A 27725-nucleotide genomic window follows, 5' to 3' on the forward strand; every position below is an offset into this window, starting at 1 on the left:
CTTTTTATTTTGTCTTTATATGTAAGCAACCAGGATAATATTGTTGAAGGGTGGCCATACAATCCAATCAATCAATCAATCAATCAATGTATGTTTGGTCACAAGTAAATCCCACTGAATGTTAAGTGTGTATGCTGTATTGTAAGTATTGAGGACTAAACAGAGAAATCAGACAAACCTAAGTCCCATTAAAATCAAAATCATGCAGCTTAAGCACTTAACTGTGCAGTTAAATGGAATTTAGGCACACAGAATTTCCTCTAGATTGTGACCACAAACCTCATTTCGGCAAACAGAACTTGTAATCAGCTGGCTTACTAGACATTTCCAAAGTTATTTTTGGTCCCAATACAGTTGCCAGAACTTTGAGGGGGGGGGGGAGGCAAGACACCCTGCGTGTTGTTAACAGAGGAAAAGTGTTCTGGAATCCTTGAAATATAATAAATATGGTGTGCCACAATACTATTTTTACAAGGCTGGTTTTTAGACTATAACTACACTTGCGGTTATTGCTTGCCAGGAAAATGGGTATTTTGACCTTTGTCCTTACTGCACTGTGAAAGATGAAAGTTACTCAGTTTGCTTTGCACATTTATTTTCAAGCAGAATATAAGCATTGATTTTTTTCCTTAAAAGAGAAAGAATTCATTTCAAAAATGAACTGTTTTTATAGAAGTTAATAGAACCGACTTCACAGTGGAACCTACATTTTACAGCCATTTTCATCTCTTAAATTCCTTAGAGATCCTTATAAATGTGTTTAAAATATGGGACTGATTAGTATATTTTTAGAACGCAGACAGCTGTATTTTTTTTGCATAGACTGCATAATAATAGATAATAATTCATATATATATATATATATATATATATATTTACAAATAACTTTTATTAAATTAAAACAGCTTTGTTCTGTTGATTGTTATCATTCCCATTTTATAGATGGGAACAGATGGCATATAGTAGAGATATTCTCAAGACAATTCAGAATATACCAATTGTTCTAATTGTCCTCTGGTGACTAAAAGATGTAGCTTGTAGTTGGTGATCCTCATATTCCAGTAAAAAGTAAATGTAGTTTTTGTTCATAATATCCCTCTCCTTTTCCAGGCTATAGGCAACCTTCATGAGGATTGCTCAGGTTATGCAATAGATAAAACTAAAATGGTGGCATCTGAACTTTCCTGAAAGTTCTTTGAGTTATAGCCACCAACCTTGTACATTTGCTCATAATACTGTTTTTTTAATCAGTAATTCTATTATTATGATTATGATTGCTCAGATTTTAATTATAAGATTTTAAATTGTAAATCACCAAAAGGTGATATATAAAAGTTTTTTCATAAACCACAAACCATCCATATATACTTTCAATACATGCAGTTTAAAGCCTCAGTTCAGTTCTTTCAATTTTTTCTAAATTCAGCTATTTAATAGAATTCAGGACAATAATTATATGAATGTAATACTAAAATGCAGTTAGATTTTTTCAAGTTGAAATAGCTGCATGTGCACATGTGGTAAATCAGGGATATGACACATGGGAAGGGGGCAAGCCAGATTCCCGCAGTTACCAGGGAGTCGTGATTTATGGGAATGTACAGGCCGGCAGTGAAGGAAGGAAAGGCGGGCAAGAACAGCTGCTCATCCACTATGCTGCCATCTTCCCAGGGAGAGGCCTACTGAGCCATTCAGCACTCTGATGGGCTTGACGTGGGTGGGGACAAAGGGGCGGGACAACCAGAGTGAGATATCTCTCCTTTGTTCTCACTCACGTTCAACATGAAGTCCCTACAAGCAGGCCGCTGACATGGCTGCAGCATTGCAGTCACCGAGTTCCCCACCCACCCACTCTGAGTAGCAATATATCTTGCAGTGGGTTAATGAGGCTGGGAAGGAATTTTACCTGCATACCTATTGGCAAGACAGTGCAGGGTTGTTGTTTTTGGTGTTTTGCCTTCTCTGTTGCAAGATTAATTCCACTGTACGTAAGTTGATCTGGACTGTCAGAACATTCTTTGTGGATGCTTCATTTCACAACTATGTAGGTATAAAAAGCATTGGGCTGGATCCATTGGGGAGTGGGAGTGAGCTCCCCCACACACACAATGGGGATTGCTATGGGATCTTGGGGATGTGGCACCAAGACCAAACTAGCATGGAAACTGAGAGCTGGCCCCATCTGGAGTGGTTCAAGGAGGTTCACATTAACAGTCTGTGCCATGGTGAGTCCCTGTTCCTGCCACCTACCACCAGTGCTCCTAGCACGTGGTCCAGGAAGGCGGAATTGGAGAGCAGGCCGGCCAGCACCAAGCCTATTAAAGTGAAAATCAATCAAATTGTGGCCAATTGATTATCCCAGCTAAATCTGTGTGTCTAGTTTATTCCCTTCCCTTTGGCACCCAGACCTAACTATCTGCTGGCCATACAAATCCTTTCCCTGACAAACATGGTCTTAATTAAAACCCTCCCCTAAAGGTATTATTCATTCCAGGAGGGAAGCTTCCATTGGTGTCAGTGGCATGCAGAGAAACGGCTCTGTCCTGATGTGAACAGCATCTTTGAAGTGTGTGTGTGTCATTCGGATCACAACATGGAGAAAACAGGTTAATATCTCTTTCCTGCGGTCTCAGGGTTGAGCAGGTCCACCCACTGCTGCTATTTGAACTTTAAAAACTAATCGCATTAATTGTATTCCTGCAATTAATATGTCTAGTTTGCGCCTCAAACATCTAGTTCTAGCAAATGTATGTTAGAAAAAGTAAGGTGTTTTATCATTGTTTCTATGACTACTTTTTAAATTATTTATGCTACAATTTTATTGTTCATAACTTGGAAATAAACATTCTAAAAATCATGCATAGGGTCAGTTTGTAGCTGCTCTTACAGGTTGTAATAATAACAAATACGTTTTTAGGAGACTTCAGAATTAAACTTGGTATCTGTTCTTATTTATAATGGAAGTTGCATTTATATCTTCAAATTAAGAAATTATAAAAATAGAATGCAGTGCAATGACTGCTGCACCAGGATAACCTTATGATGTATGGCTGATCCCAGAACATACACAATTATATCTCTCATCTCCGGAACTTTCTCCTGATGTTCACGATCGTATCTCGGCATGTCTTTCATATATCTCAGCCTGGCTGCTTCATCGTCGTTTGAAACTTAACATGGCAAAGACTGAATTGCTTGTTTTTCCTCCTAAACCTTCTCCTCACCTCTCATTCTCTCTTACTGTCAACGATGTCACACTTACTCCGGTCAAGGAAGCTCGTAGTCTTGGCTTTATATTTGACTCCTCGCTCTCCTTTACTCCTCACATCGAGGCAGTAGCTAAATCCTGTCGTTTCTTCCTGTATAATATTGCCAGGATTCGACCATTTTTGTCTGTCTCTTCTGCCAAGACTCTCGTTCACGCACTGGTTATCTCTCGGTTGGACTACTGCAACCTTCTTCTCTCTGGCCTTCCTTCGTCTCACATCAGTCCGCTGGTCTCTGTCCACCACTCTGCCGCTAAGATCATCTTCTTGGCCCGCCGCTCTGACCATGTCACTCCACTTCTGAAATCTCTTCATTGGCTTCCAATTCACTCCAGAATCCAATATAAACTTCTCCTGCTGACCTTCAAAGCTCTTCACGGTCTAGCTCCTGCCTATCTCTCCTCTCTCATCTCACACTATCGCCCCGCTCGTGCTCTCCGCTCCTCTGATGCCATGCTTCTCGCCTGCCCAAGGACCTCCACTTCCCTTACTCGGCTTCGTCCTTTTTCTTCTGCTGCCCCTTACGCCTGGAATGCTCTTCCAGAACACTTGAGAACTACAAACTCAATCACTGCTTTTAAAACTCAGCTAAAAACTTTTCTTTTCCCTATAGCCTTCAAATATTGAGTTTGTTCTGACTCTATACTGTTAGCTTCACCCTACCCGGTGCCTGTTTACACTTCCCTGTGCCTGTTTGCATTCTCCTTCCCTCTTTATTGTTTACTACAACTTATTAGATTGTAAGCCTATGCGGCAGGATCTTGCTATTTACTGTGTTATCTGTACAGCACCATGTACATTGATGGTGCTATATAAATAAATAATAATAATAATAATAACAATAACATTGTTATAGCACAATTATACAAACTTGTTTGTCAGAGGATTAGGTAAAAAGAAGACATGATTATGGATGACTGATCCATGCTAAACTGTGAAGGCTCTTCAGGAATCAGTCTAGAGATCTGGTAACAAATTATTATTATTGTACCAACATAGGTGCAAGGTATTGTGTGCCCCATTACAATTATGCATGCGAAGGACTGGGACGCTAGTCTATGAAATGGGGCCCAGTCTCATCAGTGCTGTTTTCTTTGGGTTCAACATTTTTTCCACTGCCAAGATTGATTCATATTGATAGCTTACTGTAAATCAAGGAAATCTGATTTAATGATACCCTTAACTAGTCATGAAAGAAGGGCAAGACAGAAAAAATATATACACAAATCTACCCCAGTAGGGTGCAATCAATGCTTTCAAAAACATGCTTGTCATCATGTGGCACCCTAACTGTTGTAATTAATAATGTAGAAAAGAACTGATTAACTTCGGTATAGTGCTCTCTTCTGCATAAACATAGCAAGATCAAAAGATTAGGGGGAAAGGTAAAGGAAAGGTAAAGAAAGAACAAAAACATCATTTGATTTTTTTTTTTAATGTGGACATGTTCTTGCTTTCTATTCTGCTCTTGTAACAATTACTGTACTAGCCTCTCTGACAGAGTCAATAAATCGATTGGGATCTGATGCAGCTGCAAGGCAGGCTAATCCAATACACCATTATCTGCAGCGGAGGTTACTGGGGGAGGTGAAAGTGGAGAGCAGGAAATCAGAAAAGGGGTAGCAAAGAACACATTATGTTTTTAGGCTCAAACTGGTATGTTTGGTATGTGTATGGAGGTGTGTGCTTAAAAAACTTGCTATTGCATAACAGAAGATTTTAAACAGAAATAGGTATCTATAAAGGGTATAGTACTTTAGGCAACGACAACAATCCACAGTTCAGGGTGGATCACTGTCCACATTAATCACGTAACCTGCATGACTGACAAAACAAAACAAAAGCTTTCATAAAGGACATGCTGTGACGTTTAGAACTTTCTTTCTAACATTTTTTCAAAAAGTCCTTTGATCTTCTGTTCAGCATATTTGATTTAAAAAACAACAGCACTTTTATTGGCTTGAAAATGAATCACTATTTCTAACAATCCAAGGGTATAAATCCACTGGGAAGTTTTCCCTTGCAATGAATGAGTGCATACGCGAGACCTTCCTATAGATTGTGCCACTAGGAATCATTCTCAAAAGAAAAATGCCTTGACCTTAATCTTGTCCTTTCCATCAGATGCTGCCTCAAATAGGGATTCTTTACAATGTTAATGGGATAATTCTGAGACCCATTGGGCTAGAACCTGAACACCAAGTTTCCACAGAACTGTCACTCAGGTTTTTCCCCACACCCGAAACAACTAACTATATTAGCTACTAATACCAGAGTGCAAGAAGACAAACAGTAAACCTGAGCCTACCTTCCTTCCTTATGAAATTTTCCTTACTTCCTTATGAATCTGACCTCAATGCTATCCTATATTTCTCCATCTGTATCTGATCCCTTATTTACCTCCTTTATAGAGCTTATCTAAATGAGTGATTTATTGCTCACTGGTGATGCACTGGTGATTCTCGGAAGTTTGTGGGTCCATTACTCAACGTAGTCAACATCCAAGATGTCTCATGTGGTATCCCCTGGAAATCATGCATTTTAAAACCCAGAGATAATGTGGTATTATCTGGGATATCGTGCAATTTCTCCACCACTACATGGAACTGTTTAATGGAGCCTTTCCAAGAAGGAAAGTTTTCAATTCCAAATCACATGGTTGCATGTGAAGAAATGCATTGTGATGGTGGGAATACTGCGAGGATGAAAGTCACGGTAAGGCTGCAGGATTTTTCCTGTTTTTTCCTGTGTGTAGAGAAGCTCCTATACTTCATCTTCCATTAGCTTCATCTTCCATTACAATCATTCTTCATACCCTGTATCACTGCTATTGAGCTTTATTCCAGGTCTCTGGTCCTCCTTGAGTCTCCTCTGGCAACTGAACTATGGCATGGTTACTTGATTACAATCTGACTTTCTTGTGTTACTGTGGTTCTGTGTTACTGTGGGGATTTGAAGCTGACATTGGGAAGAACTGGCTCTAGAAGCAGTCACAATGGTAGTTTTACTGATTTGGTTTTTGGGATACCAGTGATAACTGCTTCTATGTGCAATTAAATCAAAGTCTTAACTATATGTAAAGGCTTTGGAGAAGATGAGCATTTGGCATACATTCATGATAAAAACTTGAAAGAGATAATGCAGAATTTTTGTTTTGTAAAATAATTAGTTAAAGGAAGGTTAAAGGAAGCCTATGGAGAGTTATTTAGTAAGAACACAAGGTCTCTATAGTCTATTTATCCTATCTGCTCATTTCCAACTTTCCCAATCAGACACAAGTTTACCACTCTCATTCTGAAGTATTTGCTGCAAATGCTTGTAGCAACCCAAAAAGAAAAAGGAGTGTCTTTTCCCTCCTTTTTATAAGCAGGAAAAAAAACTTTTAGTGCAACGGGATTCAGAAATTCATCCATGTCTGCTGTAAATAATGATCTTTCACTCTGGTGACATCTGAAAGTGGCATGCACACCAGTGAATTCTACAATGAGTCAAATTCCCAGCCAGGCATGTGAAGGGGAGATTGAAATGTTACCCATGGGAGTAACATTTGGGAGTTACCCACACATTTCAGGATTGTTTGGCTCATAGCCACTTTGAAGATAAGGCCACATGATGGTAATACCAAGTCTCCTATGAATCTTGATCCTTTTGGTGGGCATGGTCTCTCTGTCAGAAGCACACTGTTCTAGGCTGTTTGTTATGGATTTATCCTGGCAAGCGACATTCCATTCCCTGCTTCTGTGGAAAGATAGCTTGAAAAAAGACAAAGACAGCTTGAAGGGTGGGGGGCTCCTATGAGTTTAATTACATAGGAGATAAAGGCAGACAAACCGAATCCAGCTTCAGAATCAATTGGCCTACTCTAACATATGAATACATGCACACTACCAATAGGGTAGCAAATGAATGAGTGAATGGTGTGATAATAAAGAAAGGACAACATGAATATTTTAACTGCCAGTAATTAAGCTAGCTCCAATCTATCTGAACCAAAGCAAGAGAAAACTGGAAGAGTGTTGCCCTGAAAGAAGTAAAAGGGCATGTCTCCACGAAATTCCAAAGGTTAGTATTTTCAAAGATGTTTATGGCAAGTATTCCCACCCACCATGCCTTCTATATGCAAACTTAACATAGATTTCTAGCCAATGGTGTCATTCTGCCAGCAGAACTTAGACAAGCAGGAAGTTGGAATATGCAAAACAGTATTCCATATGAAAGCTGGCATGGAGAAGGGGGCCAAGGCAGAGCTCCTGCCCTATGGAGAACCATGGATCAGAAACTATGGGATCTAGTAACTTGAGAGCCTGCTGTTTCAGTCGGAGTTGCCATAAAGGAGTTGCAACCCAGCCAATATCACTTGGGTCACAGGAGGTACATTCCTTAGTATTAGATGTCAGGGGAAGAGGACTGGATATTTTCAGTGGATGACTATCCACATAGGATATTATTTCCTCTACAGATAAGACAGCACTCATATATCTCTACTAATGGTCAAGGCTCATGTCTTTTTATATACTGTTGCTTGAGGAGTCTGGCAGCAAAAAAAGCAATATTTTATGATGTTTGGAAGAAAGAGGACAGTTCAATTTTGAATTGTTACGTTGGAATTTTTAAAATCTTCAAATAGAGCAAATACCACATTTATATTTGATATATCGTAGAACATTGGGCAAAAAAAGAAATATCAGGTTTGTTCAAAACCCATGAGAACCCAGTGTGGCATAGTTGTTGGACTGTGATGGGGGGATACCTGCGTTCAAGTCCCCACTAAGCCATGAAGCTCACTGGGCGTTTTGGGGCCAGTAACTGACTCTCAACCTAACCTTCCTCACAAGGTTGTTGAGGGAATAAAATGGGGAGGAGAAGGATCATCTACACCACCTTGGAGGAAAAGGTGGGATAGAAATGTAATGAATGAATAAGATCACATCAGTTCAAAACTAATATTCTTTGCAGGTTTTCTTCTAACTCAAAATGTCAGAAACTCAGCATTTTAATAACAATGTATTCAGAGCTCTAAACATTCTGCAACCATGCAAGATTAGAGTTTTGTTCTAGGGAATACAAGACATGAACACAAAGATTAACTGCTAAATTTCCAATTATAACCATCTTTAAATCATAGAATCATAGAATAGCCGAGTTGGAAGGGGCCTACAAGGCCATCGAGTCCAACCCCCTGCTCAACGCAGGAATCTACCCTAAAGCATTCCTGACAGATGGTTGTCCAGCTGCCTCTTGAAGGCCTCCAGTATGGGAGAGCCCACAACCTCCCTAGGTAACTGATTCCATTGTCGCACTGCTCTAACAGTCAGGAAGTTTTTCCTGATGTCCAGCTGGAATCTGGCTTCCTTTAACTTGAGCCCGTTATTCCGTGTCCTGCACTCTGGGAGGATCGAGAAGAGATCCTGGCCCTCCTCTGTGTGACAACCTTTTAAGTATTTGAAGAGTGCTATCATGTCTCCCCTCAATCTTCTCTTCTCCAGGCTAAACATGCCCAGTTCTTTCAGTCTCTCTTCATAGGGCTCTGTTTCCAGACCCCTGATCATCCTGGTTGCCCTCTTCTGAACACGCTCCAGCTTGTCTGCTTCCTTCTTGAATTGTGGAGCCCAGAACTGGACGCAATACTCTAGATGAGGCCTAACCAGGGCCGAATAGAGAGGAACCAGTACCTCACGTGATTTGGAAGCTATACTTCTATTAATGCAGCCCAAAATAGCATTTGCCTTTCTTGCAGCCATATTGCACTGTTGGCTCATATTCAGCTTGCGATCTACAACAATTCCAAGATCTTTCTCGTTTGTAGTATTGCTGAGCCAAGTGTCCCCCATCTTGTAACTGTGCATTTGGTTTCTATTCCCTAAATGTAGAACTTGGCATTTATCCCTATTAAATTTCATTCTGTTGTTTTCTACAAAATCCTTTTGTAGTTGCCATTTATTAATAAATTAATAAACAATAAATTGCAGCATTTCCCCAATTGTATTCATTTTTGAAAGTTTGAAATAAAGTATGCCAAAGCCATTCAATCAACAGAAATGTGCACTATTGATAAATAATACTGTCCTAAGCAAACTTACCTGGAATTAAATCATTTGGGAAATCAATGGGAGTTATTTCTGCATAAACAGAACTGAATTCAATGGGACTTACTTCTAAGTAAGCATGCACAGGATTGCTGAAGTATAGTATAACTGTGTAAAGGACTGTGGTTTTCAATGGCTTTTAAAAAAATACCTCTCTATGTTAATATAATTTATTTATTTATGTATTTTATTTATTTCATTTTATATACTGCCCCATAGCCGAAGCTCTCTGGGCAGTTCCTGAGGCCACAAAAGAAATATTATGATTTAAATGTGAAAGCACATGAAAATGTTTCTTGTTAAATAAGAGGTACTTTAAGGAAGGCTGAACTGTAAAAAAACAGACATGCAGCTGCTTTCTGCTGCTTAACCAATAGAAACATTCACCAAAGAGTTAAAATATACTCTGCTTTGCTGGTGTACTTTCTGTTACCTTGTTCAATGGCTTGAAATCCAACACAGTTTAACCAGTTCTATTTGTGTAGCTATAAAGGAGAGCCCTGACAGAAGTATGCAAATGGAGAAGTCAGTAAGAAAGCAGAGACAGGAAAGTATCAATTTCATTACTGAGGGGAAGTTCACACGATTTGTGAACATGATACAACATGTCATTTTGTGTGTGATGAACTGCAGCTACTGTGTCAATGCTTGCTTGCTTGTGAAAAGCCTTTTCTCAAACTGGGCATTCTTACCTATTGCATCAGCTGACCACAAGCTGAGAGCAAAATAAGGAAGAACCCATCTGTGAAAGCAGATCAGGGATAACACCTTCACACAACCAAGCTATCCCTAATGCAAGGGTGCACAACCCTCCTAGTGCAGCCCATGGAATCATGGGGACCATCCAGAGACTGGAAATAGACTGTGTTCCCTTCTAAGCCCTAGTGCTGGCAAGGGAAACCTTGCTTTTAACTCAGATAATCTGAAATTAGAGTGACATTTCCCTTGCTCGATATATGTGTGCATATACATGTGCATGTGGGTGAGAAGTATGTGTGCGTGTGTGCATAAACTGCATATATATGTGCATGTGTCCACTGTGTGTCTTTCCCTGGCCTACCATCCACTACTGGATGCAGCTCTTGGAGCTGAGAAGGTTATATACTCCTGGCTCTAATGGCTACAATTTATAACACAGAAAGTGTTATAAATTGATAGATTCAGAGTCATATTAACTGATTTGAGAATGCACAGTAAGTCCACAATTAGAGCCATTTCCCTGCAAGCAAACAGTGGCAGGTTGCCACAGGCAGCTGCAAATATGGATCTTGCTCCACTCCATATTTCACTTCGTTTATGCGGCGCAGTTTCTATTATGGTTCTGATAATCTTCACCAGACCTATAAACTGGGGCAGGGAAAGTAGGCAGGGATGTCCTGCAGTGATGTGGTGAAAGTAATCACAACTGAACTATGATCTGTTTTCACAAACTTTACACATAGAGCAAAGCAACACTTCAAATGGTAAGTGAATGTTTATCAAAGCCTTTGACATACATTATATTCAGGTGATTGTTTTTCCATGTGATTAACAGGGCATGGAGAGAAGAACACAGTGAAATTCTGTCATAAACCTTCATGCTATTTTTTTAAAAAAATATAATTACTAGATTAAACCAAATTATGCTTCTTGTTCTTGACCTTTAAAACAGTGTATTGTAACCATGAAAATATTCCAAATAAAAGCTATAGTCCTACGCATACGTTTCTCTTGTTAATTTCCCCCTTCCTCATGATTATGAGTTATTTAGTAGAGCTTTAATATTTTGTTCCAACATCTGGCTTAAATTAGGTTGTAACTAAACTGCAAACAACTATTTTTTTAATTAACATTTGAAATCGCCCTGAAAAAGCACATTCAAAAAGTGTCCTGGACTAAGAGGGATAAAACTTATTTTTGGTCAAGCTTCTGATTCAAGTATAAAAAATGTCTGGGTAGGGTTAGGTTATCCCAACATCACTGAGGTCAAATTAGTGTTGGCTGAATTCAGGATGCTCTTGGAGGTTTTTCACTTTTATGTTCCATTTAACACTAGAAACAAAATCCTTAAAAGCATTTCCTTAACCTTCTCAGTATCTTTGAGGCAAGTTTGTGTTCTGTTAGCCAAGCAGAGACATCATTCATATCCCATAAATTTCTTTTCTCCCACCTGTAGAAATATATGTTCCAAATTTTCCCTTCAGTTCCTTATCAAAGTTATTTCCAGTGTTTCTGAATCACTTGATGTTCTGTATACACATTAATTTGTTATACCAAGCAAGTTTTAGAAGGGGAAATGAACATTCAAATGGTGTTTATGCCAAAATAATCTCAGGAGATGGTGGAGAGGAGGAATGATCTCAAACTTTATTAACCACTGAGCTCTGAATTTGACATTTATCATGTAGTTAGCCCAAACATGCAAACTTAAAAAGAAAGAAAGATAGAAGGAAGTCTAGGGGGCTTGAACCAGATCCGAACCCTGGCATGGGTAGAGGGTGTTAAGGAAGTTTTAATCCTTTGACTCCCATTATGGTCCAGATTTGTAATGGGCACTATGCAGCTGGTGTGTGTGTGTGTGTGTGTGTGTAGCTCCACTAGCTCCAATGGGAGCTTTTTCCAAGTGCAAAAAGCAGTTGTAGTTGTCTTTGATTGGGTTCCCTGGGCTGGGATATTATCATTATTTTAAAAAAGCCTGAATGTTAGGACTAACTATGTGACAAATGTTAAACATAGTTTGGCCCTGAGTTCCATCACTCAAGAAGGACATTATGGAATAACTCCAGATAGCTCTTTTAAAAGATATTAGTACTCTTTCCATTATGAAAAATAAAGGTCTATCTCTCTCTTTTTAGCAAAGGAAGACAAAATACAGAAAAGAACCATATATGAATCAATGACACATCCATCACGTGAAAATTATGTACAGTTGTAGTTGCCCTACCTCAGACAAGGAATAATGGGACATTGAAAGTTGCAGGAAATGGCTCAGAGTATAGTCCAAAAACACATGACATAATGATACTGTTCTTGCCCTAAACACTGCCTAAATGAGAATCAGAGTAGAAGCTAAACATACTTCACACAATACGGTATTCTCAGGTATATGCTTAAATATATATTTGAAAAACGCTTAAGGGTGCAATCCTATGCATGTTTAGACAGAAAAAAAGTCCTACAATTCCCAGCATGCATCTTTTTCTGTCTTAAAATGTATAGAATTATACCCTAAAAATGATATGTTTAAGATTGCAACTTCAGATACTTTAGCTCACAAAAGAAACTGCTAAGGGAATATAGAAATATATTTCTATATTCCCTGCTAAGGGAATATAGAAATATATTAACAGCATGAATTGTGTAGATGAAAGAAAACTTCATAAACTTTAGGTTTCTGTGAAACTTTTACTTTACTATTTATAAGGACTGAATTTCAGTATGGCCAAACACTTGTATGAAACTAGTTGTATTCAAAATGGAAAGGAAGTCTGACACCATGTCCCACCTTGTAAGACATTTATTATTTATTTATTTTTAAAAAATGCATGCCACTCCCCAGCCAACAGTGCTATCAGAATGGCTTACCCATAACCTACTAAACAAATAGGCACATTGGAACGTGTAGGTGCTTTATAATGTGACTTCTCTGATTCCATGCAGTGGCCAAACATCATTCTTATACAGGCAAGATTAGAAAATATCACAAACTACTCTTCAGGAGGGATGTGCTTATACAAAGCTGTTTGTAGAGGTGTTTAACAGCAGTAGTAACATAGATGCTTGGTCTGATAATTTATGGTTTTCTCTGCAATGGAGAAATCATGAATTTAGGGGAAGCACTGTAGAACTTCTGTCTCACCCTAGACCCTTTGCACTATTTCCTCTCATGAATTCTTGATCCACTGGGTGAGGATTGTCAACGTCAACATCACTCTCTTATTTAATGAAGCCTTCAGCAATCAGTCTGTGTATTACCTGCCCTAACTGACTGGAGGTGCTGGAACAACTTTGCACTTCAATCTTAAGCATATTTAATCAAAAGTAAGTTGTATTGATTTGGACTTATTTCTAAAGCAAGTAGGTTTAATGATAAACCTTTAAACTATTTTTCACAAGTCTTAATAATGTTTTTTCTCTAATTATGAGGGTTATTTTAAAAATGTAAATATGGCTAAAATAGCATATCATGCAGGAAGCAGCTATTTCTTAACGCCATCATAAAGAAATGTGGCTATTCATTTAAATGATCTGGTAAGAGTGCATCTTTGTGATCATGTGAAATTCAGTTTCCAGTTGCAATGTCTACCAAAGAGAAGAATGGGACCAGGGCTCTCCTCCTGAAGGTACATCTGGGCATAAAGCAATGGGCACTATATTTCTTACAGTCAGTGTTTAAACATGCATAATGCTGTGCCCATGTGATGAGAGTGTAAAGAATGAATTTCCCTTGTTAAAGTGCACATTATCTTAACTTGCAATAGAAGACTTTGAAAAAACAGCAGAGAATCTTTTTGAGCCATGGGTATATTTGGCAATTTGTGAAACTGACCCAATCAAGCAAATAGCTGCTGTGGGAGGCATGGCTAGTCACAAAGGACAAGTAACCTTTCCAAAAGGCTGAGTACAAGGTAGAGGTGGGGCTGAGCCCCCAACACATTAAACAATTCCTTTGAACCCAAAGTTTTCAGCACCTGTTTTGCATCAATCCCCGCTGCAGATAAAAAAAATGTGTTAATTGGGAAAAAGTGGGGGGGGGGTAGGACACCTTAGTGGGCATTGAGAAAAGTGTCTGAGGGTTCCTTAGTGCCTGCAGGCACTACACTGCATAACCCTGCTGTAGAGAAAATAATTGTGTGTCTGTGTGTGTGTGACAGAGAGAGAGAGAGGGAGAGAGAGAGAAAGAGAAAGAGAGAGAGAGAGAAAACAGCATTAAAGTTGATGAGAGATATTTTTATCGCAATTACAGATGAAGCATTGCTGTCACAAGAGCTTCCCCAAACAACAACAAACAGACAAATATTGGAACTGACAGTTCACTGTTGTTACTCAGACCATGAGGATGAACTGACTGGTGGAGAGACGCAGGTCACTTGCCAAAGCAACACTAAAGTACACCAAAGAGTTAACACAAGCAGCATGGCATACAGAGCAGAAGTTGAAAGCTTCCCACCTGTGTCTGTTGAGGGATATTTACAAAGCTTGGATCCCGTGGTCCAACACTGACGAATCGGTTTGCAGGGGAGGTGCTGGGTGTCGAGTAGGCTGTGAAGGGAAGGGACACATGCGTTCAGGAAGCAGCACTAGATCACAGACAAACGACACCAAAAACAACACTGATCTCAGAGCCACCTAAACAAATGTTGAACACAGAAATGAGGTCATGTTGGAAGGGTCAAGAATATGATTTGGGACAACTGGAATTTGAATGATGGAGATATAAATATGGACATAATTAGGCAATAGGAAACTCTTTCTTTTCTGAGATGATGTCATATTTCTGGAATAAGGCACTCCAAGTTCATACTTTTTGTCTTTGAGACAGGTCATTTAGTACAACAATTCACATGCAATAAACCCTGGGCCTGCAATCGTGCATCCCACACATTCTCAAGAACAAACATACTATCTTCAGTGGTGCTTTAAATTGATTCACATGCATTTTAGTTCTATCAGTTCTTTATTCCATATCAGAATTCAAGCCCCATGTTGCAGGATTGAACAAATTCTGAATCATTTTTATTACTGATTGATATGGAAAAATGATCAACGAATAGAATGTAAGGAAGTGCAGGTGCATGTGGTAGGTGAAAATTTATATAAATCTGCTAGCATTTATATAACACTATTGACCACAACGCAGTGACTTGTGGCTTCTCCGTTGCAGATGACTGAGGAGGAGGAAGCCACACATGTTCCACAAGCTCCATTTGACTTAGCAGGAGATCTGGAGTGTGATCATAAAAGCGCTGTACAATAAAACAAACCAGATTCCTTCTAAACTGGATTCATTGCACTAGGCAGAGTAAATCCTGTTCAATTCTTTTTGTTTTCTCTCCTATCTGTTTCAACAAGAGGGAAAATTACTACTTTAGTTCCAGGCTGGTGTACTGGAGGGAACATGATTTTGAGGGCCTCTCAGGGGAATGGTGGGGCCAGGGGATCTAAGGCTGCCTCTGGGCCACCCCGGCCTCATTCCTGGAACCTTCCACTCTGGACTCACCACCAATAGATATACACCGTTGGAGAGACATTTCCGCCCCGTGCTAACCCTTCAGCCAGTGGATCTAGGGGTTAGACATGCTCTGTAAGTGATGTTTTTATCTTTGATCAGCATTTCTTCAGTGCTGTTTTTCAGACCTTCACATTCAAATGTTCAATGCATTTTTAAGTAAACCTCTACTGAACATTTTCTACACATATCAGTTCACCAAACATGAAGAATTCAACTAGAAATAAGTTTGTGTATAGTATTGCTCAGTGTAATTAAAGTGGTAATGTGATTTGCACAACAAATTCATAAACTGTGAAAAAACAAGCAGACATTGCTAACTCCCAAAGAAGTAGAAATGACTTTAAAAGAAGAAAAATCACCCACTCTATGAAGATTAGAGCCTTAGTTGTTGTGCCAGTTTCTTACTAATAGAATTACTGATATCAGTGAGATGATCCCTACTCTCCCCAAAGCGGCGGACTAAGCCTCACAGGCAGCTAGTTAAGTAATACGAAGATGCAGTGTGGTTAAGCTGCCAATATACACTAGTTGGGGAAGTGCCATGAATTTGTGTGAGGTTTTCATCAGAGTACTACTAGACAGATGGCCAACTGTGAATGTCCCATTAAACAATAGATTTCATTAGAATTACAATTTTAAAAAGCACGAGCACAAGAATTAAGACACACATGATATTCTACACAAGGTGTGGTATGTGCATGGTACCAATACTAGCTCCCACACCTCATTACAGGTGATACAAAAGTCTTCTGCTAAGAGCGCAGAGCCCCACTGCCAAGCAGGAAAGGAAAGGAAAGGAAAGGAACCTCTCGTGCAAGCACTTGAGTCATTACTGACTCCTAGAGGGATGCCTGCTTTCGCTGACATTTTCTTGGCAGACTTTGCAGCGGGGTGGTTTGCCATTGCCTTCCCCAATTGCAGTTACTTTTCCCCCAGCTAGCTGGGTACTCATTTTACCGACCTCGGGAGGATGGAAGGCTGAGTCGACCTGAGCCGGCTGCCTGAGAACCAGCTTCTGCTGGGATCGAACTCAGGCCGTGGGGAGAGTTTCGGCTGCAGTAACTGCCGCTTTACCACTCTGTGCCACACGAGGCTCTGTCTCTGCAGAGCATAACACAAAGTTAGATAGACAAATAGTCTGAGCTAGTATAATACAACTTCCTCTATTCTTATGTCTACAAGCAGGGCTTGGGAAATTATAGCTCTCCAGATGCTGTTGGATCAAACTCCCATCATTCCTGACCACTGGTCATGCTGTCCGAAGCAAGTTTGAGTCCAAGAACATCTGGAGATCCACAGGTTCTCCAATGCTAGTCTACATGCAAGGAGGTCTGTGTGAATCTGCCCAGCAATTGAAAAGCAACCTTCCTTCCCATGGCTGCTGGAGTGGGAGATGGCAGAGTAGAATCCACTACTACATACTAGTGGAATACAGTACTATGGTATTCCCTATACAGATCTGCTGGAGCTCATTGGTCCACTACCACTGCAAAGTGGCCTCTTGCAATGACACACAACAGTTAGTACAGTTGGAGATGGGATAGGCAACCCTCTCCAAATTTATTTATTATTTACTTATTCATTTATTTATTACATTTCTATAACATGGGAGCTTTCATACTTGCGGTGCTCAAATGCTCTTCACTATTCATAGTTAGCAATGGGCTTTGTTAACACCTAACCACAGGATCTGTAAGCTATGTTTTAATATATGTTAACAATTATTTACTGTCTAGCTTCACATATTGGAATAAGTTCATATAGCTAATTTCAAAATCTACTCAACTTTTTTCTTTTTAGCTAATCCTTAATCCATCTATTTCCTAGTGTAGTCAGCAGCATATTCTCTCTCTCTCTCTCTCCTCAGTCACATTCAATTTATTTATTTATTACATTTTTATACCGCCCAATAGCCGAAGCTCTCTGGGTGGTTCACAAAAATTAAACCGTAATAAAACAACAACAATAAAACAACAACCCATCACCAAGAAAATGTAAATGAAGAGAAAGCAGTTTCAAATAATTCACTTCTAATAAAGTAACTTGTTTAGCAGCAATTTACCTGAACAGACGTTCAGTCTGAACCGAACAGATATTTAAAACTGCACTAGGACAGCAAAACCACATACTTGCTGAATGCTAACTAGCTCATGGTGATTAGACCAACAGAAACAGAAACAACATACAGAAGGAAAAGTCAGACAGTCAAGTATCCTACTGGAGAATTTCATGGCAAGTCACCATTGCCACAGTAAGTAATTACTTATTTCAGAGTACCCCCAGTGAATATTGGTTTGAAGTAAGATTTTTAACATTATTATTTAAGTTATAGAGACCAGGTATATTTTCCTTTCTAAGCTGTACAAGATGTTCAACAGGTATACCGAAATAGCTAGAGAGGATCCCCTCTCAACGCCTTCTAGAGCTGCTACCTATCAGAGTTAACAATACAAAACTAGAAATTCTTACTTGATATAAAGAAAGGCGAGGGCCACATGAAACTCCTTCAGTGTGAATTATTTTTTTACAAAAAATTCTGTGGTGTGAAGGGTAGTCTTAAAATTCCTTACTTTCCTGCAAGAGTTATTACTCTCAAAGAAATGTAGAGTCAACAAGGATGACTGCTGGCAAAGCAGAATTCCGGGCAGTAGTAATATAATACACTGTGCAGTTTTTTTTCCTCACAAAAAGGAAGATATGTACAAATGCATAATATGAATAGCTACACTATTCTTATAGGACTGGTGCTAACGTTTCAACCCCTTCAAACACTTTTACTAAAATGCAAACAAGAAAACTTGACATAACACATCTGAAATACAATAATTTTGGACTGGAGCAACACTTTCTACCATAAACCATGCTGCAAACATTCAAAATTGGGCTTGTGCCAGCAAAATGCTTTAAGAACCAAAGCCTACATAAAGGAAATGAAAGATCAGCAGCATTTTACAGATGTGGAAGAGAACCATATTGTTCCAAGAGACAAGCAGCCTGTCTCTTGTAGAAACTCTGGTCTCAGAATCTACCACTAAAGCCAGGAGATCTATCTGCTCACCTGATTTAATTTTTTTCTCTTCCAAGTGATACACCTACTGTGGCACACAATTCACTTTGTCAAATATTAATTTACTACTGGTTTGTGGTGATGGACAGTTCCTACTTTCAGATTCCAGGAAAAAGCTGCTTGTACTCTTGCTTTGAATTGCAAGAGCTGCCCAAGTATGGCATTTGGTATGGACTAAAGAATTCGCTATTCTGAGAAACCCAGGCTTACTTATTTATTAAAGCTTCTAGCCTATAAGAGCTCTGCATGACACTCTGGAAATTTCCTTGATGAAATTTTAAAGCCAGAAGGGAAGCTAGTGGTTTCAGGGCTTTGCAGTGGGATTTCAGGGCTTTGCATAGCTTCTTCCTTCACTGGTCAGGACCAGTAGAACAAAATTATGAACAATGCGAAAATATGCTTAATTATGCAGGTCACAGAATATAACTTTTCTTCATGTATAATTTGGATTTTGATTCGGTATTTTTATTTTGTTTCACATTTTTTATGTAAAAGTGTGGATGCCATTACTCTCTCTCTCTCTCTCTTTTTTAGCACAATGTACCAAATTCACAAACCACTTAGCAGGATAATCCTGTTAGTTTTGCAAGCCGCTTCTTTACACATATAGTTGGGCATGGGCAGGTACAATCCTATTTAAACCAGATATCGTGAAGCCAGAATTCGCCCACATTGACCCAGTATGACAAAATCTTCCAGCTAGATAAACTTCTGTAGTAATCCTAGAAAAACATGACTCTCATCCTCTTGGTGCTTATCTTAATTTAAACAGTTCTCTTTAAACCTACCTTCTTTAAGTATATTATTTGCACCACTTATGAAGGAAAATCAAAATAAAGACTGTGAAATATCATAAATCATACATTTGGCTCTAAACACATTTGAGACCCCAGTGTAGCACAAGAGCACTGAACATCAGGCTTCAAAAATGAGATTGTGGTTCATATCAGAAACACAGAAGGATGATTGGATGACTACGTCAGGTAGATGCCCTGTAAAAAATGAGTGAATAAAGAATGGCCATTCCAAAGTAAAATACCTAGTATGGAATTACCCTTAGCCTTTGTTTCCATCTGAAAAACTGGAACAATAATGACCTATGATAAAGATTGTAAAGGAAGCTATACATTCAGATAGTTTCTCTATGTGATTGTGATGAAAAACAAAATGAATGCCAAAGTTAACTTTAAAAAAGCAATGGATTTCCTCAACTTTTTGCTTAAATACACGAATCAGATAATACTGATTTAAACTAAATTGCCAAGTGAGAAATTCCAATGATATATAAAAGAATGATGCTTTGCATATGGATCTGGGCAAATTATACTATAAGAAAACATAACCTATACTCTATTCTGTGTATGAAAAGCACAAATATTTGGGGAATTATTTTTCATAAATTTGGCAAATAAACAACAGAAGGTTCCAAAGTGAGAAGCATCTTTAACAGGGTCTGGAGGAGTACATTTCCTGCATACAAGTATCTTGAGTAGGGTAAAATGGACAAAACCAGGTTCAGTGTAGGAACCATTTAGGCAAGTGCCCTCTGACTTTTGAGGTAAGAAAGGTAAGAAAATGGATCGAGCAAATTGGAATAGTAATTTTTAAAACAAGAAATTATATTGTAAGTTGAAAGAAAATTGCAAATTCCAAACAGCATTTTTTAGATTAAGTAATAGATTAAGTTCTTTACATGAGTGGATAAAACCTACTTAATCAGATGCAGTGATGGATTGAAGCAAGGTGGGATAGCCTGTTATAGGATATTTTTTTTTCCTAATATGATACCTTTCCAATTAAGCACTGATCATATGTGATGAGTCCCAACCACCTCTAGGTGACTTATGGTCGCTGTTGCAGTAATGTTGTTGTTATCAACAGAAAGTGAATGTCACACTACTGCTTTCTTCTTTTCCCTCTGTGTTTACTTGCAGAATAATAAAAAGACTACTTACCCTATGGACAGCAATAGCACCCCAATGAATTGCTGGGGAAACACAGCAGCACACAACTGCTGCTACCTGTGTAAGTGACAGAAGCAGTGTATGCTTCCAGCCTAGACGGTTCCCCTCTCTTTCAAGTGAATAACCTTAGCAATCTACCATGTCCTCCTAGTTTGGAGCTCTGGCTGCTGCATGATCTCTCTTTCTCTCTCTCTCTCTCTCACACACACACACACACATGTCTAGCAGAGCAAAAAGAGCTCACTTACAGTGGCAGCTGTGGGCAAAGAAAGGTGAGTAGCAGGAAACTGCAGCAGGCAGTAGCTGATTATGCTACGAAATGTATTTAAAAGGGTGACCCTGTCAGGTTCTGCTTTACATGTGATGAGAAAGGCTCAATAACCTTTTGGGATATGGGGTCAATATTAGTTGCTCACTCCTGATCCTCTTAAGTTTTGATGGGTTTATGAATTCCCACAGGCATTGTTCATGCCACTGTGAGGTAAGTTACTCAGGCAAAAAGCAGTTTTAGGAATCTTTCCTGATCTATCCACAAAGAATCAATTGTAGATTTGTGAAACACAAACTAGGGGAGTTTATTGGCAAGGATGTTCTTGTTGCATTTTTGTTTCATGTAACAGAACTATGAAGAAATAGTGGATAAAGCTGCAAATACACATTGGCCCTGTTTCCCTTTTGTAGCTGTACTTACTTGGTGAAGTGGGAGAGCTGGCACCTCCATCTGTCGACGTGGTTGGAGGCTTTGTGTCTGGCACTGGCAGAGGCACAGGCCTAGCCATTGGTGGCGGAGGTGGTGGTGGCAACATTGGGGTAGGAAGGAATGGATTGTGCACCTTGCCTTGGCTGCTACCATTGGGCTGCCAAATACATAAGAAAAGTTAACTGTTAGATGCCTCTGGTAATAAGAGAGCAGTTTAAATACTTATGGTATAAACCTGTAATTGCTCAATGCTAAAGAAAAATATAAACACAGAGCTGAAATTAAATTAAAGCCATATAGGGATCCTAAATTTCCTCCTGTGAACAGAACAGAGTTCATAGAACATGGGGTTCCTGTCTCTTCCTTCCTTCTGCAGCTCTTTGAAAATCTGCTCCTGGAAGTTGGGAGACCCATGGAGAATGGTGCAGGATATAGTGTGGGGAGCTGCAGATGGAGGGGATAGTTGGTGGAAATCACCCCATCTGTTACTTGATTGGAGGAGTAAGTTAGGATTCAAAAATGGCAGAAATTTATTTATTTAAATATTTGTATGCCAGTGTTGAAGGCTAACTCCCCCAAGATGGCTCCCATACTAAAACATAAATCATCCTATAAAATGTAGCACATATCACAGTCCATATTAAAGTATACTAAGATATACTCTTGTATTGCTTTCCATATAGTTTGTATCACATGCAGAAACTAAAAGTACTACAATAAAAAATCCATTTTTAAAGCATAACAAATAAATGTAGCATACATGTAGCATAACAACATGATTGTAGAAACTCTATGATTCAGCTGAGAAATTCTCAGTTTCTAGCTTTGTTTTTCCATCCTGGCCAAACTGAAGAAATGTTCAATACAGAACTCCAGCATCTTTGCGGTACAAGGTTCAAAGCCCAGTTGTTAATCTTATAGCTTCACTAGGACCTTGGATTTACCTATAAGGGCTGTAGCAGCCAACACACAAAAATAGATCAGGCCTAAATCACTTAGGATGCAATCCTATGCATGCTTAGACAGAAAACAGTCCAAAGTTCCTGGCATATTCCAGCCAGTATGGCTGTCTGAATGGATGCTGGGAGTTGTAGGGTCTTTCTGCTGCCCTTGGGCAAGCTTATTCAATCTCACGGCCTCCAATATCACCTGTATGCCGATGATACACAATTATATCTTTCATCTCCGGAACTTTCTCCAGATGTTCACGATCGTATCTCAGCATGTCTTTCAGATATCTCAGCCTGGCTGCTTCATCGTCGTTTGAAACTTAACATGGCAAAGACTGAATTGCTTGTTTTTCCTCCTAAACCTTCTCCTCACCTCTCATTCTCTCTTACTGTCAACGATGTCACGCTTACTCCGGTCAAGGAAGCTCGTAGTCTTGGCTTTATATTTGACTCCTCGCTCTCCTTTACTCCTCACATCGAGGCTGTAGCTAAATCCTGTCGTTTCTTCCTATATAATATTGCCAGGATTCGACCATTTTTGTCTGTCTCTTCTGCCAAGACTCTCGTTCACGCACTGGTTATCTCTCGGCTGGACTACTGCAACCTTCTTCTCTCTGGCCTTCCTTCGTCTCACATCAGTCCGCTGGTCTCTGTCCACCACTCTGCCGCTAAGATCATCTTCCTGGCCCGCCGCTCTGACCATGTCACTCCACTTCTGAAATCTCTTCATTGGCTTCCAATTCACTCCAGAATCCAATATAAACTTCTCCTGCTGACCTTCAAGGCTCTTCACGGTCTAGCTCCTCCCTATCTCTCCTCTCTCATCTCACACTATCGCCCCGCCCGGGCTCTCCGCTCCTCTGATGCCATGCTTCTCGCCTGCCCAAGGACCTCCACTTCCCTTACTCGGCTTCGTCCTTTTTCTTCTGCTGCCCCTTACGCCTGGAACGCTCTTCCAGAACACTTGAGAACTACAAACTCAATCACTGCTTTTAAAACTCAGCTAAAAACTTTTCTTTTCCCTATAGCCTTCAAATATTGAGTTTGTTCTGACTCTATACTATTAGCTTTACCCTACCCGGTGCCTGTTTACACTTCCCTGTGCCTGTTTGCATTCTCCTTCCCTCTTTATTGTTAACTACAACTTATTAGATTGTAAGCCTATGCGGCAGGGTCTTGCTATGTACTGTGTTATCTGTACAGCACCATGTACATTGATGGTGCTATATAAATAAATAATAATAATAATAATAAACATACAGAGAAATGTGCCCTTAGGGCACCATTTTGAAATCACAGAGATCAAAATTGGGCTGAAGAGTGCACCTTCAGTTATACCCTGTTCATTACTAAGACAGCTGGAAAAATCAACCAGGTACTTGACATTTTCAAAAGGAAGCAAGTACCAGTATTTCTCTTTAATAATCTCCCAGTGTTCATTCTCATAAGAGCTGTATAACTCAAGAGTCCCAATGTTTTTAGAATTCTGTTAGAAACTTCTATCTGTTCTGTTTTAAATATTTAACACTACTTGATGGTACAAACATTTAGCTGATCAGGGTGATCACCATCTGCATTATGACACAGCTGAACACAGAACAATCTGTGAGTGAGTCAGGTGCTTTGATTTTATGGCAAGTGTTGACATAGTATTTTGGCAATGGATAAAAATTAAAGGCACAACAGTTAAACACTTATTTTCAAATGTAGAAAATATACATGGTGAAGATGTTTAGGTTCAGGTTTTTGCAGAAAGTACTTTTCAATGGGACTAATATTGGGAAAAAACACTTAGGTTACATGCTTTCAATTAATTTGACAAGTCTTTTTGACTTCAATGAATCAAGTTACAGATGAGTTTGCAAGTCTGTTGTACTGTTCAGATGTAACTCATATGAAATTGTAAGTCTTAAGTTCAGCCAGCATCATACAAGATCACTTTTGACTACCTGAATCCAGTGGCTGAAATCTCTTTTTATCATTCAGTAGACTGAAAACAGTTATCATATATAAATCTTTAGAATGTAGTGCTACTTCAGCGTATGTTTGTTCCTATTTCAGCTAAACAATTCTTGTTTGTTAAATGAACAGTTATTAATGGATCCATTATGATTGATGAATGTTATGAGCCACCGTGGAGATTTGGGTTGAAAAGCAGTATACAAATCTATTAAACAAATGCATTGATGCAATAATAACTTTGAACCTGGAATAAAATATAAGATAGATGTCTAATTTTTCTTATATGTCTCTTCCAATAATTAGGCCTCTGCGTTGTTCTTACAGTATTTATGTTTATCAGCTTATAATAATTCAGGATAAACTTCTCTTGAAGAAAAAACCCACACCTCTTCATGAATGTCTAGACTGCAAATACATTTCTTAGCCTAGTAGGAATACTATTTAAAATTTGTAATGGCTGGATGTACAGAACCAGGCTGTTTTGCTTTGCACTAGAGAGCTGTGTGAGAACTGGGAAACTAATGGTGCAATTCTAAGCATGTCTACGCAGACGTTAAGTTCTACTAAGTCCAATCGGACTTAGGCAGGAGCTACACTACTGTTTTATAATGGTACTGAAGTGCACTGGCAACTGTTGGGGCCCTTGACACATTCGATATTCCATTTTCAAACTGCTTTCAAAGTATTGTATCTTGCTTGTTGCAGATCTGGCCTTAGTCTTTAATATGTGTGCAGCCTAATTCCAGGTATCTTTCATCACACCTTGCACAATCTTTGCACAAGCAGAAGGATGAGAACTGCTCTAGAAACTACCTATTATTGTACTGTATGCACTCTTAAACTCTGGCAGCACAGTGCTAGTTGCTATTTTCCTACTCATGATTCTTTGGATCCAACCCTAAAGTTTCGATGTAAAGCACTGACAGTAGTGTGGTTTTTAACAGATATAGGCAACAAATTGGGTCCTAAAAGCTACCATTTATACTGTCTGAATTATGCATAACAGAAATGTAAAGAGTAAAACAACTACAGCAATCATTATTGTTCAGTTAAGTGCTTTACTGTTTGCAAGACACCCAAGCATTATTTTAGATAAGGTTGCATATAGAGTTAATCATTTCTGCATACAAATGGAATGTTATTCCAATAACCTGAAGATAATTGTTAAGTTTGTTTAAGAAGAACAACAACCTGCGATTGCCCAACCAAAATCTTGGAACACTCTTTAATTTTTCAGAGATAAGGAAAGAGAGATAACAGCTCTTAGGAATAACAAACTAAAAGAAACTGTACTTTTATCTTTTTGAGTTCAAGTACCGGTCAACTTAATCTAAAGTGCTATAAGAAATCATTTTTTCAAAAAATAAAGTGAATGTTGGTAATCTGAAACAGCTGTTTCTTACTTGCCTGTCTAAAGAAATAATTAATACAAATTATAAATTCCCTCCATTTTGTTAACCTTGGAAGTACTGCGGTCAGAAAGCATAAAGCTGAATAATAACTTTTGGGATCAAGGCAGGTAATAGTCTTCCTAAGGATGAATTAAAAGTTAAGATCACACACATTATTATTATACTGGCTGCAGGGTTAGAATCCCATTCAATCAACTGTCAGATATCAGTTTGCTACCAGCTGACTGCTTTTGATTTGACCATGATCAAATTTTCCATGAAGTTAAGAATGACTTTAAAGTTACTACTTCTGTTGGCAATGGGACCTTAAGCAAAGGACATTATTTTCCATCCCTGAAAACATTAGGGTCATAAAAGCATATATCCCTCATTTCAGAACACTGTCCTGAAACTGTGAGTGCTTTTGATTTCCAGCCCTGCTCATTTAAGCCACATGCCTATCTTTTCCTACTGGACATGTACTGTAACTGCTGGCATCTCTAAATTGGATGGAAAGGCAACTTTCAGATTGAAAATCAAGGCAACACTTGATTACTGTAGGGGGTTAGTTAACACTGTGTCCATTTCATTTGTTGTGTGGCAAGAGAGGCCTCCATGTGACATAACAGGCCTCATTCAGATGCAATACTGAAGTATGGTTTTGAATAAAAATATAGAAACGTGCTAATGCACTAACTCTCAAACAACCAAGTTCAGATGACACAACAAACCATGGAACTCCTGTGAGGATTTGTATATTCAAAATGGCCATCAGTATGTGCCAAACCCACCATGGCTTAAATAAGTCATGGTGGGTTGCAGTGATCATGCAAACCAACCGACTGTATCTGTATGAAATGTGAGTGGGGCACATACTAGCATTGGCTCCACCCACTTTGGGCCCCCATGTCCCAGCCTTTGGCCAAAAATGGTACCCAGCATTAACATCAGAATCAAAGGTCCTACTCTCCAGCCTACCAGCAAGAGTCATTTGGCTGGCAAGTAACAGGGACAGGGCATTCTCAGCAATGGCCTCACAGCTTTGGAACTCCTTTCCCAAAGAGATACATATGATCTCATTACTGCTGGCTTTTGAAACAAAAACACCCGAGGACACATTTATTCCAATCTGCATTTGAGGTTTAAAAACCATTAGCTGGTGTGTGTGTGTGTTTAACTGTAATTTATTTTCCAATATTTTTGTAATATTGGAAGCTGCCTTGTGAGAGTAAGGTGCCCTGAAAGGCTGGTTAAAACTCTTTCACATAAATAAATAAATAACCTGTGATCAATCCTAATCCCAACGTAACTCTAAACTGAAATGAAAGCAAAAGCTCCTGCTCTCCTTATGGCTGTGTTGGTTCAGAAGGAAATGCACAAACAAAACTGAGTCTCATTCAGGTAACATTAAACCATAGCTCGGTATTATAGCTGAATGAGGCCCTAGTGTTCTATAAATCTTCTGGGAGAAACTCTGAAACCTTCCAGACTAAAGACAGTCATTTTTGTAAATTGTAGAATTCTGCCTGCTGTTAATCTACTAACAAATTAATGCTTTATATATACTTGATCAATATTTAACAACACATGACCGATATTTGACCGATCAATTGACCAAATTCCCATCCCTCCCTTTTGACTGGTTAAATGCCAACTCTAGTAAGATATACACAAGGTGGGGGCATAGTAGTAAGCTGTAGATTTGCAAACTGTTTCCCATCACAGAGTCGCTTTTGTGACCTGTGGCCTACACATCAGTAGGCCCAACTCATGTGATCCATTTACTCTTTGTTGAAAGGGGCTTGCTGGTATAGGAATATATGCCTGTAAGCTCTAGACAGAATTAAAGGTTCTGCCATGAGACACAGGAAATGTAGTGTGCATAAACGTGAGGCATGCTTTTATACTCCATTGCTTGTACATCCTTCACACTACAGCCGTGTATGAATTAACTCAGTTTATGATAGCTGGACACTATAATGATGCATTGTGTCTATCTGTCACAGTGCACAAAGTGAACCTCTATAAAGTGGCTTGAGGGACTTATAGTGGCATTCTGTACTTTACAAGTAGGATCTTCCCCTTTATAAAATGTGAATACCATATGTTAGCCATTAAGGGTTATAAC

General features: G+C 39.1%; 1 protein-coding gene across 5 annotated transcripts in view; it reads right to left on the reverse strand.

Annotated features, from left to right (window-relative positions):
* The window catches only part of NFIA (nuclear factor I A), a 523664-nt gene that overhangs the window by 21374 nt on the left and 474565 nt on the right, over nt 1-27725 (reverse strand). For 4 of the 5 annotated variants that reach the window (XM_063138151.1, XM_063138134.1, XM_063138157.1 and 1 more), the window contains 2 exons: nt 21286-21451; nt 14502-14593 (listed from right to left, as the gene is read on the reverse strand). In XM_063138151.1, coding sequence (XP_062994221.1) covers nt 14502-14593; nt 21286-21451 — 258 coding nt within the window. The remainder of the gene's footprint in view (nt 1-14501; nt 14594-21285; nt 21452-27725) is intronic. The other variant, XM_063138164.1, reaches the window with a different exon arrangement.

The sequence above is a fragment of the Elgaria multicarinata genome, chromosome 1 (assembly GCF_023053635.1).
Source record: "Elgaria multicarinata webbii isolate HBS135686 ecotype San Diego chromosome 1, rElgMul1.1.pri, whole genome shotgun sequence".
Classification (NCBI taxonomy): Eukaryota; Metazoa; Chordata; class Lepidosauria; order Squamata; family Anguidae; genus Elgaria; species Elgaria multicarinata.